General features: G+C 48.4%; 1 protein-coding gene across 4 annotated transcripts in view; it reads right to left on the reverse strand.

Moving 5' to 3' along the window:
• Positions 1 to 16,484, reverse strand: part of LOC104481082 (zinc finger protein 862) — a 46,078-nt gene extending 29,594 nt beyond the window's left edge. For 2 of the 4 annotated variants that reach the window (XM_086748590.1, XM_086748587.1), the window contains exon 1: positions 14,403 to 14,453. In XM_086748590.1, coding sequence (XP_086604716.1) covers positions 14,403 to 14,444 — 42 coding nt within the window. In that variant the 5' untranslated portion in view covers positions 14,445 to 14,453. Of the gene's footprint in view, positions 1 to 14,402; positions 14,454 to 15,901; positions 16,082 to 16,418 lie in introns of those variants that run through there. The other 2 variants (XM_086748589.1, XM_086748588.1) reach the window with 2 other exon arrangements.
• Between the last annotated feature and the right edge of the window lie 5,624 nt (positions 16,485 to 22,108).

The following is a 22,108-nucleotide window of genomic DNA, read 5'->3' on the forward strand; positions in this document are numbered from 1 at the left end:
ACTGAGCCCCTGGTCTGCATTCTCCAGTGGGAGAGGGAAGCTCTCCAGTCCTGTTCCCATGCACCAGCTGGTGCTGCAGGCAGGGCCTACCTGCCCTTCCCAGAGGAGAAGGAAACATCTTTCCTCAAAAGTCTGCAGTAGAGCAGCTCATGAGGAAAAAAGCAGCAGCTGAGGGAGTGGAAAAATATTAAAAAAACCAAGGAGAGACAGATGCTGCCCCAGAGCTGGCTAGCTGTGGGGCCTGCAGTGGTGCAGGAGAGGACACAGAGTGGGGCAGATGCTTTTGGTCAGAAAACCCAACCGTTTGGGAAGCCTACCAGACAGGGCACCTGGAGTTTAAGTGCCCAAAACGCCCAAGGCTTCAGTAGGAAGAGAGGCAGACACTCGTCTCTGAAGAGACAATGGCTTTTCCTTTCCCACTCTTGCCTCACGGAGACTCCTGCATCACCAAGCAACAGAGACCCCGCGACAGCACAGTCTGACCTTCTGCGCAGGTCAGCCACAGCATTTCCTTCAGCGAACTCCTGTTTAAACTACACCATATCTCCAACAAGGGGGAAAAAAAAAAAAATCCAGTGTTCATTTTACACATGGAGCTCCTCATTTTATTGTACGGCACATTTTTCAGCCCTCCCCTCTCATGGTCCTCCTTGAATTCCCTCTAACTTATCAGCAACATTCCTGCGCAGCACCGGGCGCAGCACTCCTGCGCTGATGGGAGCAGCACCTTGCACAGAGATAACGCCCTCCCTGCCCCTGCTCAGGATTTCCATGTTTGCATCCAAGGACCGCATACATCCACTTCCTGGACACCGTGCCCAGCTGCGATTCTGTGTTCGGCGAACTGCTGTGCTGCCGTAAGAGTCCTTGCTCCTGCAACAGCTCCCAGACCACCACACACCCCACCAGCTCTCCTACCTGCTCTGTGACTAGGTGCCCGCTTTTAAGACATTCACACAAGCCCTTCTTGTCTCACGTAGCATACATGCGACCACAACTCCATCACTAATAACTTGCCCCTTCTCCTTACTTCCCACTCGACAAGACTTTGTTGCCCACAAACATCATCAAAATTAACTTTTTGCTTTCTTCCAGGACACCAACAAACGTGTTGACTAGAATCAAGTTAAAAAAAAAAAAAAAAAAAAAAAATCCAGCTGACACTACCAGAAATGGCCCTCCTTACACTGTCACACCATGACCTTTCATTTAGTCAAGTTTTCATTTATTCAGAGTATGGCACGTTGAATCATTCTAGCTGCTTATCCCAGTGACCTGTGGCATTCAAGTGCATTCAAGATGTGAGACACACCAACACTTTTACCTCTATCACGCAAAGTTATAGCAACATCAGAAAATTACATCACAATAGAAAAAAAAAAAAAATCTATTTTCAAAAAATCTGTACAGATTATTACAACTAATGCTTCTTTAATCAAGAACAATCAAACCCCTATCGATTATTACACTATTTTACCAGAAATCAACATCAGACAGCAGGTAACCTGATATCCTAGTTTGCCCAGATTACACTTGGTATTAGATTACTTGTTTCTGACCAATACACAACATTCTTTTTCAGTCTAACTCATTACAAATACCTTCCAACCCAAACTATTCTATGATTCTATATATTTTTTTACATTAGCATTTGTGGCCTGGAGAGCACTGCTCAGCCAGCCCTTTTGAAATCCCTGGATAAAAGTCAGTCAGAACAGCAAACTTACAAGTGTACTGCTGTAGTAGCTGTTTGGTAATTTCCCAAAGTATCGCTACAACAGAGAGCATTACGCTGCTGCTGTAACTGGTAGCATCATCTAGTTTTCCCATGAGCTACAGCAAAGAAACATTCACATTTCTCCAGTTCCAGGCATCAGCAGATGACTGCTTTTAGAACTCTTTTAGCTTCTGATGTACTTAAAGTTGCTTTAATTTTTCTTAATTTTACTGCCCACTAGTTTCTCTTTCTTGCCCTTTTTTTAAAGGTAATTTTTAGAGTTGTGTTGGTTCTAACACCTAAATATGAAATCCGTCTGAAGATTTCAGGTAATGCAGAAAAGCAACGTGCAAGCATAAGCAGAGCAGGCTCCTTGGTGACAGCTGAAGGCATTTCCAAAGGGTACTCAGCCTCCCATGCGTGCGTCCCTGTGGCCATCAGGACAGTCAGTCCTCCCAATGTCAGCATGCACACAGCCTACTGCAAAGTCCTAGCAGCATCTTAGAGGACAACCCCTAGGTGAGAAGGATGCTGTAAAGATCCAGGTGCCGTTTGCAAACAACACATCCTTTGGACAGGAAAGGCAGTTGGGGTATGGGGCACAGTGCCCCTTGGCAGGCCCAGGACATCAGCTGTGACTGCTACAAATCGCAAGAGGCATCCCCGGGTTCACACGCTGTGCCACATAAACTCTCCTGTTTTCCTTACAAGTAGGCAAGGACCTCTCATGTTTCTGCATGACACATATTAAGATCTCCAGTGGCTTTGTCACGTTGCTCACCATCAGGGAAGTAGAAAACACAAGAACGTAGAATCATAGAATGGTCTGGGTTGGAAAGGACCTTTAAAGATCACCTAGTCCAACCCCCCTGCACGGAACAGGGACATCTCCAACCAGATCAGGTTGCTTGCAGCCCTGTCCAACCTGGCCTTGAACACTTTCAGGGATGGGGAGGGGCATCAACCACCTCTCTGGGCAACCTGGTCCAGTGTTCCACCACTCTCATTGTAAAAAATTTCCTCCTTATATCAAGTCTGAATCTGCTTCCTTCTATTTTAAAACCATTACCTCTTGTCCTGTTGCAACAGACCCTGCTGAAGGGTTTGTCCCCATCTTTCCTATAAGCCCCCTTAAGGTACTGGAAGGCCGCTATCAGGTCTCCCTGGAGCCTCCTCTTCTCCAGGCTGAACAGCCCCAACTCTCTCAGCCTGTCCTCACAGGAGAGGTGCTCTAGCCCTCTGATCATCTTCATGGCCCTCCTCTGGACTCACTCCAACAGGTCCATGTCCTTATGTTTGGGGCTCCAGAGCTGGACACAGTACTCCAGGTGGGGTCTCACCAGAGCAGAGTAGAGGGGGAGAATCACCTCCCTCGACCTGTTGGCCACCCTTCTTTTGATGGAGCCCAGGATGCAGTTGGCTTTCTGGGCTGCAAGCCCACACTGCTAGCTCATGTTGAGCTTCTCATCCACCAGCATTCCCAAGTCCTTCTCCTCAGGGCTGCTCTCGATCCATTCTCTGCCCAGCCTGTCTTTGTGCCTGGGATTGCCCCAACTGAGCTGTTTATCTCTAATGCGGGAAAAAATGCCCAAATGCGGTTAAGCATGAACGAACCTGTGAATTCCTGTCTTCAAGTATGCTGCCTTTATCACTGCCCCTCTTGTAGTTATTAGTTAACAGCCAGAGACTCTTATCTTTGTGGATCAGCCTCCAAAACAGAGCTTTAATTTTACATTTTACTGGCACGTTTCCCAGATTGGGACATTCTTGCATGCGAAAGAGCTGTATAGGAATCCATCCCCTCCTCAGCACACAGCTCCTTCACTCAGTTTCTCACTGCCAGCCTTCTGGAGGTCATCCCCTCTTCTTTTAAGAAAGATCTTGCATAGCCTGTACCACATTTTCATTTTAAAGTGCAGGCCCATGGTGAAAGATGGACTTGAATTCATATGCTTTTCTTACAGTTGCATGTTATTACCAGAAATAGTAATCCAGAACAGTCAGCTACTGATGAGCTGAGAAGGGGGAATAAAGCACAGCATTCAAGGCTTGTGGCTGTTTGGGGGGGAGCTCAGAAAGACCCAGGCTGACTGTTTTACCCAAGGTGAATTGACTTACGAAGGTCCTCAGTCATGCTAACCATTTCGGGTCACTTTATGAAGTACCAGCTGGCTCTGCAGTTCACACTCATAGCCAATGCAAACACTGAGAGATCCCACAAAATAAGAGGGAGAACCAGTTTGCTCAGAGGAGGACCACTGTCCACAGACAGACATTAACCCCATGCTCCACCGGGAAAACTGCTTTCACCTTGACAGTTGCCACAGCTCTGGCTTAACTTTCCCCCTTGAAGTATGACGTTCCTGTGGGTGAAGCTGTCCTCCACCCCACAGTGTAGCAGAGCAGCGTCCCTGCATGGTGAAGGCTGGTGGCAGGGCAAGACTCAACAACCTGCCTCCCAGTTTGAAGCAAAGCCAAGAGCTGCAGAGCAGGGCTGGATGCAGCCTGTGGAGCAGAGACAAGCTGGGGCGGTCACAAAGTCAAACTTAAGTAGTGAAAATTATAGGGCATGGACAACACAGGACTTGAGCAGCATGGGCTGCCACTAGGACTCGTTTAAATCATTGCCAATTTCTCCACTACAGTCAGTAGCTCACCAGAAGAGAAGTATGAAACATTTTCTTTGAGTTTCAAATTCTCAAAACACTGAAGAAGGTCAGAAGTACAAGAAAGATACCTGGAAGCACCACCACTTTTGCTGCAGCTTTCTGAAGAAGCTTGGACAGCAAGCTTCAAAACCACAAGACTTAAACCCATTTTACAGCAGGGAGGGCTGCGAACTCCCAGTGGTTTCAATGACTTGCTCAAGACCAGCAACTGACACAACAAACAGCATCGGGATGCCACGACTCCGAGTTCCGGGTGTCATCCTGACTGCAGACAGGCTGGGGACAGGGAAATTCCCATTTGCCAACCTGGAACTCCTCCTGACAGTTCAAGTGGATGGGAGATGTGTTCACACTGTCACTCTTATATGGTTCATTGGCAAAACATGTCATCAAAACCTGCCAGGATGTACTTCAGGATAGATGTGTTTCACAGAGGGAAGAAGGAAAAGAACCTCTGAAATAATGCCTGAAATAGTCTTAGTTTTGTCTTATGGCAGCTTCTAGTGAAGGTGGAAAATGCTGCTGACTTTACAGGATTTGACACAAAATTCTGTATTACGGTCAGCTGGGAGCATTTCCCCTTTGCTGATCTCAGAGCAGGAAGCAAGTGTTACAGATCAGCGTGGGCCTCTGCAAACTGGGTGTTATTTGCTGCAGCTCCCCTATGGTAAGTGTTGAGTGAGGACTCAGCACAGCGGGATGCTGACAACATAAAGCTCCCATGCAGCCTAAAAGCCTCAGAAACAGTGCAGCATGCCACGGAGCCAAGGCAGCTACTTACTGCAGCTGACAGAATACGTAAGTGACTTGCACTTTTAAAATACATGAAAAATAATTCCCTTAAACTGGAAACTTTTAATTTTTGCTGTATTTGGCTCTCTGCGTTGATCTCACAGATTCATAGGGTACAAAGGAGAATTAGGTCAACCTGGCTTATCCCCTGTACGTCACATGCCCTTACCTTTAGCCTACAAACAGGACAAAATCTCCATCCGAGTCTAGCAAGGGGAAGAGAAGCCAACACTTCATCAGAAGTTCATTTCAATCATTAATCCCCACCACAGACAAGCTATACGTGAATCTCCCAAGTTCTGGGCACCACTCAGCAGTTCTTTCAAAGGGCCCTGCAACCTGGTGAGAAAGGATGAAATACTCAGCATGCTGGGACCCTGCTTTGAGCAAATGGAAAGAATTGCTTCCCAGGTTAATGGCTGTAACAAACCTCACCATCTTTGGTCAGGACTGCCAGTTGCACTTTTGCCTTTGGCTTCTTCAACATAAATATATACCTACATTTATAAAGTTAAAACAAACAGGCACAAAGCCCCAGTACTAAACCACGATGCTACTCCACCAACATTTTTCTCCCCAACAACAGAGTATAACCAAGTGGCAGATGTAAGCCTTGTTCCTTAAGGCACTGCTAAAAGGTGTTTGGATAGCAATAGTGATATGCATTGAACAAAAACACATCTGTAGGAGAGCCCTGGAAATGTACCCATGCTGTATCTTCTCAGCTTTCCAACAATTTTCCTCATTCAGTGTAATTCCTCCAATTTTCTCTACGTTATTTTAAGATGCTGGCACCAGAAAGCCCTGCTGATATAAGACTGAGTCTGAAGTAAATATAAGGGTTACAGACATAAAAGTACCTCATCACCCTGATTCATTACCTCCCCGTTTGTGTGTCCAAAATCACAGTCATCTTTTCCAGCTAGGACCTGGCACAGAAAGCTCCCCGGAGCTGCCTGCCCATTCTGACCCCCACGTTCTCACACAGCGCTGCTCGGGACACAGCCTCCCCTTTGCAGATCACGTTCAGGACATGCCTTTCCAGGTTCATAACTCTCCACTTGTCTGCATGAAAATGATTTTGTTTCAAAGGGTCCACTTACCAAAGTGCACTCCTCTGTCCCACCCCTATCAATAGCTACAATTCACCAAACTTGTTTCATCTACACATTTCACCAGTAATGAGTCTTGCTTTCTTCTGCATCATTGAGTAAGTGTCCGGCAGAACTGGCTTCTCTCTTCCCTTCATTTGAACAGAAGGGTCATAGAGTCTACTTCTTTGAAAATGCAGTCTCCACATATCATGTTGCAGAGACTCTTCTGTAAAATGATCAAGCTCTAGCTTAAAATAGCCGAATTATTTGCTCCCCTCATCTAAGGCAGCAATGCCAGAGCCTTGATCTTTTTATGCCGAAAAACCATTTTCTACATTCATCTTAAAGTTAATCTACAAGTGGTTGATTTATTAGTGCGCTAATACTGTCCTTCAACTTACAAGTATCCTTCATCCTCCTTACTGTTTATACTGCCGCTTCAGTTTATTTATTGGATGCTGACTCTCTATCAATCACTAGTTTCACTTCCTAAGCCACTCGTATTTTATTGATACTCTTTGGCATTAGATATTAATTGGGTTATCATGCACTGAGTTAACTGCCTTATATACCTAAGTACATCACATCTGCAGATCTTTCTTTAAACCAATGGTAAGCTTCTCAAAGAACAAAATCAGACCTGTTTGAGAAGTACAAGACACTTTCCATAACATCAAGTCTCAAGCACAAATTACTTTATATTTACCCAGGACTGGTGTCATGTTACCCAGCCTATCATTTTCTGGGCCATCCACTGCCATTTTCAGAACTGTCCCAACACAATCACTCTTCCAGACTTCTGGATTTACTGTGATACACAAAGACTGATTCAAAAGAAATGTTGGCAAGCTAGAGACCTCCTCTTGTTTATCTAGTGCTCACTTCGTTTCAAGGGAACATGCAGCTGCCAGCAAAACTTTGCTCATTGACAGGACCCATGCTACGCAACTCTTCTATAGGTCCCTGGATCCCTACTTACAGGGCTCAGCTTCTGGGTAATCAACTTATCCTTTCCTTGCTGCTGGCCCAGATGGCATCCTCGATGGCCATCAAGCGCATACAACTCAATAAAGGGAAGCTATGTCTGGGTCTGGAAAAGTCAAGTTTTGCATCATGCAGATGCTTTTATAGAAAGCAGAGACGTGAACTTACTGCCTAAATGACCTCCTACTGTCATCTGTGGAGAGACAAAAAGGTTGGAGTGAGGAAACACTTGGTAGGCATACAGCAGGCTAGGCCACCGCAGTGCTCCTGCTCTTCTGCTGTGCTGGGAGAGGGAAAAGACACTGGAGTGCCCTTAAGGTTTTACAAGGCGCATGCAGGAAATTCAAGACGCCCTGGTCGGGTCCTGCCAGCCCCGCCACACGCCTGGGACTCTGCCACATAGCACTCAGCACCTGCCTGCTGCCCGCCACCAATGTCACCCGGCTGCCCACCACGAGTGCACGCACATCCAGAAGACCCCTGCATGATGCAGGCTGACCAGCCTAAAAATTTCCATGCATGAGCAACATCAGTGATTCACATATTTGAACATCGTCAGAGGTAAAAAGGGAAAGGGAAGGGAAGGCGTGGGGGTGGGCAGGAAGCAAACCCCAGACACTACTTTCTAAATAGCAGATGTGGCTATTCTGGCTAGCAAACTTCCACTTTAATTTCTAACCCACAGAGATGGGAAATGATTCATGAAAAATCAACAGGATAAAATTAGCTGGAAGGCAGAGAGATAATTCATGCAACCTAACCGTCATGGGCTGAAGTGCCAGCACTACCAGCACTGCCTGGCATTTCAGTCTCCGGTGCCCTTCAGTGACTGGCACCCGGCCAGCAATCAGCTCCACATATATTTCCTTACTGTCTAAATTAGCCCCTCTGGAGCACACATCCATCTTTTAACAAGATGGCCTTTCACTCAACACTTTTCTAGAAGTTACAGCTTTTTCTTTTTTATTTTAAAAAAAAAAAAAAAAAAAAGGTTACCTGCAGTACTCTGTCTTTTCTTTCCACTGGTGAATGCTTAGTGGTGTTAGAGGGAATGGACTGACAGGACAGACGGGCTTGCACACACATCTGTATGCCATGGACAAGTTACGCACGGAACTCAAACTGCCCCACCAAGTCAGAACGCTCAGTGCACTTCACTAGAGCACCCTTTTCCTGCACAAAGTCAACAAGGCACTCAACAGCGACAAGCGAGCGCTGATCTGCCTTTACACACACTGATGATTTTTGTAAGACTGCCCTTAAATTCTGTCGTAAAAAGCATGAATGACAAAACAGATTCACCCTTGATACTGCCGCATGACAGCAAGGTTCTTGAGCAGGTACTATTACTTACAAATCGTAACCCAAAGCTCTTTACCTCAAAGGCAGACGAGAAACTCCCACCCCTCCTAGAGACCTCTGGGTTATTCAGCAATACCACCCAACTCAAAAGCTTCAGGAATCAATTGCCAAATTGTAAAGCCTCTGCAGCACCAATATCTCTATGCAGGCAGTCTCAGCTGCAGGGGGATCCCTATTCATTTGGGTACAGATCCAAAATAAAGATGAAATCCTGCTTTTGTAGCATTCATCCAGTTGGTGCCTGTCCACTTCGGCTGAAGGATGTTACATGACGGTTCCTCTATGCTTGCTACAGTGGTTTGACTCTACTTGGGCTTCAGGACACGGCAAGTGGCTCCTTTCTTTTTACTTGTTCAGCAGAAAGGGAAAGAATATTTTGGGGAGAAATGAGAAAGCAGGAGCAAATCATATTTTCATTTGTTCCTAAAATTCTAACAAAATAGCTCAGTCCTTTAAAAGCACTAATGAACACAGCAGGCAGAACAAATCAACTGTTCCACAAAACGCAGAGGGAGCAAAAGCAAGAGCCATATTTATTTCTCCTCGTTTGTACCCTCTTGCAGACCATTATGGAGATAAGATCTCTCAGTACAACAGACATTATTCAGGGCTGGTAAATCTGTCTGCAGGTTAGGGGCTCACGTTACACCACTTGGATGAGTACTGGCTGAGCATGGGTCACACCGACCCCCTTTTCCTCAGGGCAGGCAACAGTCCAGATACTCCCAGTGTCAGATCTGCCAAGAAATCAGATATCCGTGTGCTGAATTCACCACCACCATCATTTGATCTGCACATTCCCTTCCATACAGAGGGAGAGCGATGTTCAGACCCTGTACATCCTAACTCAGCTAACTACAAAAAAAATTCCAGCACGGGCTAAGTACTTCTGGTCCGTTCCTTCAACCCCCACCCCTCAAGTGTGTCTTCTAGATAAAGGTATTGGGTTGCACAGAAATACCTCTACGCTGTGGACATTTTTAAAATGCTGATAAGCAGAAGCATGGAAAGAGCCCAAGAACCCATTCAATTCCAGTCCAAAATGAAGAGGGAGCACGTGACAGTGACTTCATGTATGCAAGTCACTGAGGGCCTAAAAAAGTTCACTGACTATCCCAAGATAATTCAGAAACAACATTTCAACACCTGACTACAGACTGAGACCTGGTTAAAAAAAAAAAAAAAAAACCAACCAACCAACCACCAGTTAAGTCCATCAGACCTAAAGAGGATATGTGTTAGCATCTGATTTAGTTGGTGCTAGCTCTCAACACATCCAGGAGACACAGTAAGTGGATCCACCTTGCTGGAGGTACTGCCTTTGCAGCAGCAATGCAGCCTTAGTTGGTGGGATTCTGCACTGAGGGTCAGGTATTGCTGCACCCATCCAGCAGTCCTTCACTACATGATTTAGGAAAAACTTCTCAAGGAACAAAGCAACTTACACGCATACCATACGTAAGAAAGTTCTCTTCCCAATCATGAAGGGAAGAGAAATTCAGTAATTAAAAAGCTTATGTTCTTCAAAAGCTGACCGATCTCATTTGAGCTCAAAAAAGATAACAGGCATGCCTAGGTATGTACACATGACAACTCTAGAACGTATTTTATATTCACAAAAGTACGTTCACGTGTCATCAGTATTGATTTTTCCTTCAGTCAGTTTCCAAGTGTTTTCATTAATTTCCTCTGAAGGGACAAAAGGACCGGACTCTGCAAACTGCGGCATATTTAACACTTGCATTAGCTGTTCCAAGCAAAAGGTCTCCAATTTAAAGAAAGCAGCAGCAGTACTCCAGTAGCCTCAAAACAAAAGAAATTTTAAAATAATAAAAAAAAAAGCAACAGCAATCCCCCCCCCCCCAATATACACAGACAGGAGGAAGCCAAGGTTTATCCAAATGAAAGATGTAAAGAGGAACATGCTAGGAATGGAAAGGTAATCCCAGTTAAACTTATGACGTCTTCCAAGGAAGATGCTACATACATTTAGTCTGAGTCTGCAGTCGAAGGACCACATAGCATATTATGATACAGTTTATGTGATACATTTTCAAAATAAAGCTTCATTGCACTGAAAAGCAATGTACTGGACAATACTTCACATTGGTTATCGGCCTGGAAACAGCTGACGTCCCTGACCAATACCAGCTCCAACTACCAGCCTTCAACACAATGCACTGTGGAAGGGGATTCGCGGGGAGCCACGGGAGCTGCGTGCCCACGGCACCCTGATCGGCCCTCAGGAGCCTCAAGGAGCGCTCCCGAAGGCGCTGAGATAACCTGGCCTGGGGATCGGCAAACGACGCTCAGTGCATCGGCTCCCTGCTGCACGGCACTGTGTAAGGCAGGAGCACCACTGGAGCTTGGTGGAGCTGACTAAAGCAATTCTACAGCTGCTGCTTGAGGTAATGCCCCACGCCACCTCCCGTGCACTTCCAACAGTTTGTGCTCACACATCACCCACTGTGCCCACAGTCAAGCTTCCACTGGCAAAACCCAGCCCTCAGCTGACGGCAGCACAGGCAGCCCAGCTGAGCCGCTGGAGCGCTGGCCTCACCAGGGCTTGATGCTGACACTTATTTCGGAACCACAGTCGCTCCCTCTGGGATGAGTCTCTCAGTCAAAGTAAAACTAAACTTGCTGAAAAGCCAAAGCCAAAGCCTAAAGAAGAAACGGGGCATAGAAACATAGCCATTTATCAGAGCGTGCTCAAATCGGACAACTTTGCTTACGATACCCTTCTGATGGGCCCCTTATTGATGGTTGTCCGTGACCGAGGGACTGCGCTGAAATGCTTTTCTGCAGTACGTATTACCGATCTCTCTCTGGAGGCTGCCAGTTTCTGCAGCTTAAACCTTAAATCATACGTATAATGTTTTTACCTTCTGACTGCAGAGAAACTGTTCCGAGTCTGAAATGCCAGAGTGCTGCCTCCCTGCCTTGCAGAGAGAGGAGGCCTTTGAACAACAGCTCTTAAGGATACGAGCTACCCTGCTCCCAGACAGACCAACGACCAGGAAGCACAACAGCAAAGCTTTAAGTGTCAATACTTTAAACTGCTCGACTATCTCCCAGCGGAAACATAGGTTCTCACAATTACATGCACAGTTAGGGACAGAAGGAGGAAAAATACCAGTGCTAGCACCCCCTTTACTGACTGTAGCTGAAGTCCGAAGCCTACATGGTGAGGACAGCAACTAGATCTCTAAAAACCCACGTTGTAAACGTGATTCTAGATGCCAAGTCAAAATTAACCCTCTTCACCTCTGCTTTTTTCCCCTCCCTGCTCTCAATCCTCCCAATCTTTTCTATTAGTAATGTAGCGTCTATCACGTGGTGGGCATTTTAAAGAAAACCTTCTCTAACAAGGGATGCCTGTGTTGCCCTCCTTGTGGAGTTTCTTCTCCATCTACCTTGGCTGCTCCCACCTTCCAAAGAAGCCACCAGATTGCTCTGTGTTTTTCCATTGCTCTTTGTTTGGCCTGGTTTTTACCTGCAAACTTCCCCCCTTTCTGAGCACTTTTCCCCTCACCTTCTTTCTGAAGATGCCATGTAAGGCAACACGAACATGTCTCTCACCTTGTCCTCTCTGCTTTTTCTTCAAGAGGTTGGACTTGCTACTGGAATCCGCTTGCATGGGCAAGTTTAACCAGCAGGGATTCCTGAAAAGCAACATTTCACTATGCAGCTTTAAAAGGACCACTGCTCTACAGGCTTTAATTAAAAGAGCCTTCCGTAGCAGAGAAGAGGCCGCAGGGAGGACAGAAGAGCCTGTGAAATGAAAGCCTTCTTCACTCCACGACTGTAGAGAGGTCAGTACAAAAGGCAGCACTAAAACTGTCTGCAGCTGCACGGGAGCGCTGGTCCAAGAAACTTCACTGCCGTATGCCATCGCTCTTGCAATGAAATACGCCACAAGCATGACAAAAAGGAGCAAACGCTAGCATCCCGCACAGCAGTGGGGCTGCCCGGCAGCAGGATGGGAGGAATTCTGCCACTTGCCCAATGCCAGTGGATGTTGCCTGTGTCGACCCCTCTTTACTGGCTGGGCCTGCGCCTCAAGCACCTCTCAGCCCTGGGGTCCAAAGCGCCGGTCCTCAGGTGAGAGCCCAGATCACAGAACTCAACACTGACGCCAGAACATACGTAAAGCCCACCCGGACGCATGTCCAACTGACTCCAGATTTCTTAAAATGCCAAAAAGCTGCAATCCAAACTGAGGGGAAAAAAGCAACGTTTGCTTGTTTTGGCTTTCTTAGGAAAACTGGTTGTTCAAAGGTCTCAGCCACACGTTGCCAACGCAAAGCAGGCATCAAAAGTTCACACCTGCGTTCATGTCTGTGGGAACAAGACTCATTACTTCTTACAGCTACCCAGTCTTGTATCTTCAGAACAAGTTTTAGCAGCTTATTTCTTCCTTCTGGAGGTCCCTCAGTTAATCTATGGTATTATTAGTTGATTGTCAAATAAAAAAATCCAAATCAAAACGTTTTGTCTTTGGGACTACGATTAGTCCCCATGCAAATCCCCACACACATGCCAACAGCACCGGATCAGCAATCGCAATTTTAAATATGCAACTCTGAAATATCATTATTATTATTACGCTTTTTATGATGCTCAAGGTAGTATTTTAAGAGTTTTGGAAATGGTAAGTAGCATTTATACCAGAGACAGGCCCTGCTAATAGCAACTTCAAGAAAAAATAAATAGGTAAAAGCACATGCTCCACTTGCATAAATGGACGTGGGGCGAAAAAAAGAACTCCAAAGGACACAGCTTTGCTTGTGAATTAACCAGCATGAGACGGAAGTTACAAAAGGAAAAAAGAATATTAAAAAAAAACAAACATAAGGATAAAGTGTACATGGTACTCTCTATAAAAAGACCAAAGACCTCTCTTGCCTGGGCTTGTTGTTATTCTCCTCAAAATACATACTTTACTCTCATTCCTGACTCAGGGCGGCAACTTGCTGCAATGCTTGCAGCCCCCCGATCGCGAGGCCAGCCGGTTGCAGCAGAGGAGCCCTCCTGCTTCAGGCTCCTCTTGCCGTACCCATAGGCATGGTCTTATCCCTCTCCGACCTGTTTTGAACAGGTCCATTGCTTTCCAGCAGGCGATATGAGGAAACAAGCAGCCACCATCCCATCCCAAAAAGACCAACCTTGCCTTAGGATGTCAAAAATAAGATTTCAGACAGATTTTTCAGGCAGGATTTTTGCCCTTAATATTTAAAGCCAGATATGACCCTCGAAATAATCCTCCCTCTTAACCTGTCAAAAAAGCAAAAGTAATTGCTACCAGTGACCAGTAAAGCCCACAATGAGAGAGTCCCATATAAATGGGCCCAGAAAGCATTGTGCTTCATGCATGGTCCACACAGATGCTAGAGGAGCAAAAGGCCGTTCTCCCAAAACCAGCAAGCTCTGCACCAAAGCTGGAACCAATGTGGGAGCACAGGGCCTCCCTCACGCCCCACAGAACAGCCAGAAGCAGCAGCAGCTTTTGAATGACTCCCAGGCAGGGGGGAACATCAGCTTCCCCTGGGCTGGCGATTCCACACCGCAGTGGGATCCGTCAACTCCGCATCCAGCCAAGAGCAAGGGCAACCTTCAGCATCTCCTGCTGCTCCCTCAAATCCCCAGCTCCTTTGCTAACACAGTCCTTCTGCTGGCCACACCAACAGCCCCGACGCTCGAACTCTTTGCAGACTGCAGTTGATTCGAGAGCCCTGCGTCACTCAGCCCTGGGCTGAACTGCTACTTTTAGAGCAGGCGTACCTTTGGTCGAAGCACCCCTTCCAAGAAGCAAACTTGCATCATCTGAATAACTTTCATTTCCGACTGCAGCTCGTACTTGAAAACAAACAAAAAAAAGAGCTGTCCTCATCAGGGATGCCGGTCTATTGTGGGGTTTATACACAGTACATTAGAAAGTTGAAAGAGTCATTTCCCTTTCCACTTTCATTGCTTATAATCTTGGTGACTGCACAGACGGAAATTTAGGGGACACAAAGCCCAACCTAGCCAGCACGCTCGCACTCCGCTGGTCTCACGGGGAGTCAAACTTCAGTGGCAGGACTGGATCCAAGCCGCTACTGGATATTTGAGGCCGGGGCTCCTTGGCTGCCCAAGAAAAACGTGGCGCACACCTGCAGTGCTGGAAAACACCTCTTTCTTATGGTCAGGTCGGTTTTGTTTTTTTTTTTTTTTTTAAAGCTGGTTCTGCCAGTTCTCCTCCCGTTAATGAGAAGCATTAATCACTGGGGAAAATAGGAAGCAACATTGAGCCAACAGCTTTGCCCACAGGCCAGCTTTTTTTTTCAGGGATATGAAACAGGACACTGGAAGCATCTTCCCTTTCCTTTTGCCATACACCAAGGGATATAGGCATTGCGTTTAAAAATAAAATTATAGATATAAATCATGCTCTTCTGGAGCATTTGCAAAGAAGCTGGAAAGATGCAATAACTTAAAAAAAAAAAAAGGGGGCGGGGGGAAGGCCGCAAATATGCATTTGGTGAAGTTTTTTCCACCAGAGTCAAGAAAGTATTCTGGCTAAGGGGTGCAAGGGCAACTCTTCCATTGCATTCTGCAAAGGAGCTGGGAGATGTTGCAGGCACGATGCCTGCAAGCAGGGTGCTGCAACCGCGGGGTTCCCGGCGCCCCGGGCTTCGCCGAGCCCCGCTCCGCCGCTGCAGCGGCGGAGCGGGGCTCGGCGAAGCCCGGGGCGCCGGGAACCCCGCGATGAAGTTGCCCGGCCCCTCCGAAGCAGCGTCCGACTGCAGCTCCCCGACCCGGCAGCTGCCGCCTCCCGTAGGTTCCCGCCGCCGCCACCACCGCCCCCGGGGAGCGCCTCGCGCCGCGCCGCCCCGCCCCCGCGTTCCAATGTGGCGCGCGCCCGCCCACCCCCGCCTCCGATTGGCCGCCGGCCGCGTCACTCGCCGGGCCCCGCTAACGGCCACGGGGAGGGGAAAAGAGAGGAGCGGGATGGGAGCGGGGGGGGGCACACGATGAGGGGAAGGGCGGGCGCGGTGGGGACGGGCCGGGCCCAGCACCGCCCGCCCCGTAGGGGAAAGGGGGGGGCGCTACCTGTGCCCGCGGGTCACCACCGCCCCGCCCGCTGCAGACACCCCCCCAGCAGAGCACCCCTCGGCCAGACCTTTCCCCCCAACATCCCCCCTGCTCCGTACCGGGCTGGGCTGGGTTTTCCCCCTCCCCGCCCCCGCGCGCCGCAGCCATTTTCGTGGCCACCTTGGCTACCAGCGGGGCTGACTCACCTCGGCGCTGCGGGCGCGGGGGGCCCGCCTCGGCGTCGGGGGGCCCGCTCCGCCCGGGGAGGGGAGGAGGGGGGGGGAGGGGAGAGCCCGGCTGGCTGCGCCCTCCCTCCCCGCCGGCCCCGCTGGCTAGTCCCAGGCGAGGACGGGTCCCGGGGCCGGGCCGGGCTCGGCGGAGGCGGCGGCGGCTCCCTCCCTCCCGGCCGTGACCACCATCTTATTAGCACAGGAAATGACATGGAGAACGGAAGAGAGGGGCGTTCGGGGGCCGAGCCCGGGGACCCCCCGAACCGGGGGGAGGCGCCGCCGGCCCGCCCGGCTCGGCCCGGCCCGCCAGGGCTCCCCCGGGGCCGCGGCGCTCCCGCCTCTCGTCCAAATACCGAGGTGGAAAGAGAGGAGGGGGGAGAATAAAAAACAACCGTCAAAAAGCCGCACAAAGCCGAGGGAGGAAAAAAAAAAAAAAGAAAAAAAAAAAACACCAGAAAAAGCTGAGCAAACCCAAACCGCCCCCGGTTCCCACCTCCTGCTCCGCAGCCTGCCAGTTCCGCGCGGAGCCGGCGGCGATCCCCGCCCGCCGCCGGCCAGGGGCTCGGGGGGGCCCTTAAGGACAAAACCGGCCCGGGCGGGGGGAGCCGCGGGCTGAGGGAGCCTGGCCCGGCGAAGCCGCCGGGCTCCCCGCCGGGCACTGCCGCGGTCACCACCTGCCGCCGCCCGGCAGCCGCCGCGGCGCCCCGCGGAGCGGGGAGCTCAGCCGGCCGCTCGCCCGCGCCCTCGGGGCCGCCTGCCGCTGGGGGCCGGCGGTGAGACGTGGCCCGGGGCTCCTGCACCCGCCGGGGGAAGAGCCCGGGCGGCCGCGGGGCGAGGACCCCGCCGCTGCACGCCCCGTGTCGGCCCTCGGGAGCCTCATGGCCTTCTGCGAGCAAAACGGGAACGCGAAGCCGCGGGGCTTCCCTGGCGCTCGCAGCTCGATCGTATTTCAGATTAGCCCCCGCCTCCCCCCCCCAAAAAAGCAACCCACCCAACAGCAACACCACCACCGCTACCCCCGAGCTCCGCGCAGAAATTACGGGCAACATGACGGATGACAAAAAGTAGGCATAATTTAATAAACAGAGGAAGCATGTCTCACCAATAAAACAAATTCTAAATAAAACCATCTGCAAGCATTAAATTTGAAACAATGCAAACTGTTTAGCAGCTTTGCCAAAAGAGGCACAGCAGGGGGTAAAGGGGGAGATGGATAAATAGCCATCATTTTCCAGTTCCTTTGGTTGACAATGGGCTTGTATGCAAACAGGGCTGTGGTGACAATGTGCATGGTTCGGTACTTGGAATTACTTCCCTTTTTCTGCAGCCCTAAGAAATACCTTTTTCTGCAGTCCCAAGAAATAAAAATTCTTTCCTAATATCCACCACCCTGAGGTGCCTGCTATAAAAGGACAGCATGAGGTGTGGAGCGGAGAGAAATCAGTGGGGGCACAAGTGAAAAAGGACCTAGCCCAAGGAAAATAGGGGGCCACTTCTGCCATCCTTGAGCTGCTTCCGCTGAGAGTTTGGGAGGTGGCAGGACTTCAGGATCAGGTCTTGACATATCACTTAAGTCAGCAAAAGATAATATGTCTGGCAAAACAACCAGGAAGATAATCAACTGGGGTTCAAAACAAATTCGCTTTGCAAAGACAGCTGGTGTAGCACAGATGATTACTCAGAAGTTCAAATGCATATAATTCGTCAGATCTCCAGCTGCAATAGACGTTTTGTTCCCCATTTCTAACCTCTCCGGCGAACATTCCTGTTTGGAGGGTAAGCGTGCTGTGTAATTTTACCCCTTCCAGTAATCGCAGATAGATGGACTTTGAGGCACTTGCACTTGCCTGGGAAAGACATACCATAAGCTGTCAGCACCTTCCGACTCCTTAGAAATATTAGAGATCCTAATGGAGCCGCCCTAGTTTGCAGTTTCTGTTTGTGTGCTGAAATGTGTGAGAACACTAAACTGGCAGCAAGCACGAAAATGGGCTTGTAAATATGATTGATGAATGAACTGAGAGAAAAAATAATAATTAAGAAAACAATAAAAATCATGGAAGTAATACAAATGCACGCTGAATGCCATGTTAATTTGGAGTAATAGTTTTGTTGTAGCTGTTGTAGTCTAAGGCTGTAAGAGCGGGCTCGAAGGGAGGCATAAAGCTTTTATTTGTAAAGAAAATTAAATAGGTAAGTACAATATAAATATCAGCTGTTAGGTTTCCTTGCAAACATGGGCATGCTAATTTATTGGAAGGCAGTTGCCTTGTCTTAATGTGTGCCTGTTGTCTCTATACATTTAACAGTCAGGCGATAAAATCCCTGCAAAAAAGATTTTGTGTCTTCTGTCTAGAAACTAGTTACAGAAGGAACCCAGTGCAAACTTGTACTCTCTCTGCAAAAGTCTTACTGTTGGGGCTTGGAAAGACTCCCCCTTCCTCAGCAAACTGCCCCCTCACTTATTAAGAAGACATAGGATTAATTTATTTTTAATGAGCGCTTCAGCACTTTTTCCTTGTGGGGCTCGCTAGTGTTCATACCCCTACTCCATCACCCACAGCAATTCCCCCTTGCCTGCTGGGCTCTCAGAAAAGAACTTTACAAATGGCAACATCAGTTAGGAATGAGGTAATTAAGTGTTGACTTTCCAGTATTAGTTCCTCCATGAAATGCTGGATAGTGTCCCGGAGAGGAAAAAGGGTTCTTCTACTGATGCTGAGTTTTTAGCCAATGGTATAAAAAAAAAAATAATGCTTGCAGAAGAGGATAAAACACAATCCAGCTTGTCAACAACTGCACTTAAATGGTCTTCAGAGCTCAAGACACTGGGAGTCGCCAGGTACCTCTGCCAGCTGCAAAGTCCAACCTGCAGCGGAAGCGACTGGATGTATTTTGCGCCACAAGCATGTCATTCCCTAAAAACACTTGGTGGCTGAAGTGCAACACTGCGAAGAGGGGGGAAGTCAGGACCTGTGCTGAAGGTAGGCTGGTGGGGGGCTGCCTGGCTGTCTCCAACAGGGTGCCCAAGGAAAGGTAGGAAACCATCCGGGTTCTTCTGTAAGCCAACGTGCACGGCAGCCATCACCTTACTGAATATTCTGTCGTTTAAGATTGTCAAGATCCTGCATGACCACATTGATACCAAGAGGCTGATGTCTGCTTCCCAGGCTTCAAGGACTGAGCTGCTTGGGGCTGGGCTGCCTCTTCCTCCAAGAAAGGTCACTCAGTTGGTTGCAAGCAGAAAGGAAAAACCTACTGCCATTACGCAGACAACACCTTTCCTGCACACCAAAAGTCTTCAGGACCATTGTGCTGATGCTCTCAGTCAGTGTGAAGTTAGCTGGCTGGTAATTCTGTTCACTAGCTTTTAGGGTTAAAAAAACTGTTAAGAAGCCACACTAAAATTAGGGACATTTCTCTTGCATACTGATTGGTTGTTGAATGGTGAATTGGAATATAGATTTTTCCCTTTGAAAATCTGAAAACATCTGTAAGAGACTGTGTTGAATGTTTGTCTCAACATTGTCAAAACGTCAAACCACCACCTAAACAATGGAACATCAGTTAGACCATAGGACTAGAATCTTCCTGTTCTCCTACAAGCCGATTCCCTTATCTTGCAAGCCAATTCCCGTTATCTTGCAAGCCAATTCCTGTTTTCTTGCAAGCCAGTCAAGCCACAGGACTAGAGGCTTCCTGTTATCTTCCTATTTTCCTGCGAACCTGAATGCACAGCTGATTCTGAGAAATTTAGCCTTACCCCTACGTATGTGCCCAGACCCAGGCCAGAAAAACAGAGGCGCCCAAAGACGTGAGGGGTGCGGCCAAGCAAACCCGCTCTTGGAATATGCAACGTGATTCTTGGAAGGACAATGAATATGCAATGAGACGAATGATAAAAGGACAGAAACGACCAACATCAGACGGAACTTCCCCCACCGAGTGAACTGGACTGTTGGGACACCGCAGCTCCGTGGTGGTGGCTATTGCAACTGAAGCTTTTTTCCCTCTTTCCTTTCTTTCTCTCTTTCTCTTGCATTTGCGAACTTGTCAGGTAAATAAAGTTACGTAGTGCTTGACTCTGTTTTGAGTCTTAATTCTGTTCCCGAGAATACGAGCAAAACCTCGCTCCGGTGTGTGAGAGGTTGGTCCAGCGGCCCCTAGCCTCCCAGACTCGTCTGAGGTTGGCTAGAACACAAGGGGGCCTTCCTTACATCCAAAATCAGAGCGTGACAACATCCCACAAAAGAAAAGAAAAAGGAAATTACATGGCTGAGAAGGAAACTCGGCCAGAAACCCATAGTTACAAATGACTGTAGCAGGGTGGGACAAGCCCCGAAAGAGGCACGGGGTAAGAGCTCTTTGAAGACCGCATAACTGTGCAGAGCTGCAGCTTGTGTTTATTTCTGCTGTACAATAGAAGCGGTGATGACCTTTACCCAGCAGTTCTGTGTCTTTTCCCTCATCATGCTGTATGAGTCTTTCACTGTTATCAGTAGAAGAATACGAATGCTTTAGCAAAGCAGTGCTCTCTGAACTTTATGGATGTCACTGGATTAAGCCTGATGAACCATCCCCCAGGAGGCAGATAAACATTGCTGAGTTCAATTGGAAAGCAAGAAACTTCTGCGTACAACCTCTTCTCCTTTTCAGTCTTCTCCGAGCCCTGGCAGTTGTGCTACTGCCTGCCGAGCCCGTCTCAAGAGCTAACCTGAGCCTGCTCACCCCCTGGCCACAGCAGCTCTGAATCTAGTGAGAGAGGAGAAAAAGGGACAGTGGGGAGGGTGAGATGATCCTGCCTGGGGTTTAGATCAGTGTACGGAGACACTGAGCCCTCCCTGGGAATGCTGTAGAGGGAATTTGAGGGTACAGCTGGATGACAAAGATGCTGTGAGGCAGCAGGTGGGTAGAGCCACTCCAGAAGCACCGTGCTGTAGGCTGGTCCTGCTGCCCTCTCTGAGCTGGCTGGCTAACCCTGCAGAGAGTTAGCCACGCGAGTGCCGACACCAGCAAAGAGGTGGTGGGACCATGCTGTCGGGGGAGAGGAGGAAAGTCGGACCTCTCCCGTGGCAACAGTGACCCACTGGGTCAGCCTCAGCATCCTCATGCCTCCGAGGCAGTGCTGCCTTTAGGATTTCCTGCTGAGCAGCGAGTGGGTGCTGCCGTGCCTGCCCAGCCCCAGCGGTGCTGACAAAGCTGTCTGCAGGGAGCAGAGAGCTGAACTGTGTTAAAAATAATCCACCAGAAAAAGAGGAAAGCTGCTTAGTTATCGTAGTATTGGTGCATGCATGTGGATTGCCTTTTGCCCAGATCAGTGCCCGTGTCTCAGGCTGTGGGGACGGCAGTGGGAATGAGACTTCAAAGCGTAGCCAGAAACCCAGAGCTTAGATGGCCTCCCCAAAACCAGCCCTGAAATCTTTTGGCCTAAGTGAGGCACATACAAATAGTGCCTTTTTCAAACACTGGGGTTTCAGAATCTGTGCTGGTGTGTTTTTAATGAATAATCAGAACTGCTTTTCCATATGAAATGGTCTCTCTGTAGCTGGCCCAAAGACTGGAGAGCGAGGAATGTCTCCACTCACAAGCACTTCAGAACTCATTGGTTTGTTTCTAGGCGTCCGTCACATGTTTGGCAGTCCATAGGAATGCGCACTTCTGTATGTCACAAGCAGCTACCCCGTCTTGAGCCAAATAACTTGTGTTTAACTATAAAGCTGTCTTTAAGAAAGACATTGAGTTCTGGTCTGAAGAAATCAAGAGATAAAGAATTTCTTTTTCCCTTTGTCCTCACCTTCCTCATTCTGAATGTGGGCTTGAATTCTCTGTATGAATTTGGCTGCATCCACCTTCTAAACCCCTGGTTCTTTTTACACTTTTCTTTATATTTCAGTACATTCTTAATATTTTCTATATGGGAAGGTGTATCTATACTGTAGTCTAGTCAACTCAAAATGTTTCTTTCTGGATAAGTTAACAAATTGATCTCTTTACACCTCTCAATGAAAGGCATTTTTGCCAGACTTTGCCATTTCTTCCTTACTACTATACTTTCAGGATCGCCCTGGTATTTTGTCGTGTCATGACACTGAAAGTTCCCCAGTTCAGTTTGTCCTTTTACCCTTTCCAGAGCTGCTGTTACCCAAAGGATGTTACACCACTTTGTGGGAATGGCCTGTGCCT

The sequence above is a fragment of the Chlamydotis macqueenii genome, chromosome 5, assembly GCF_036417535.1.
Source record: "Chlamydotis macqueenii isolate bChlMac1 chromosome 5, bChlMac1.mat, whole genome shotgun sequence".
Lineage (NCBI taxonomy): Eukaryota > Metazoa > Chordata > Aves > Otidiformes > Otididae > Chlamydotis > Chlamydotis macqueenii.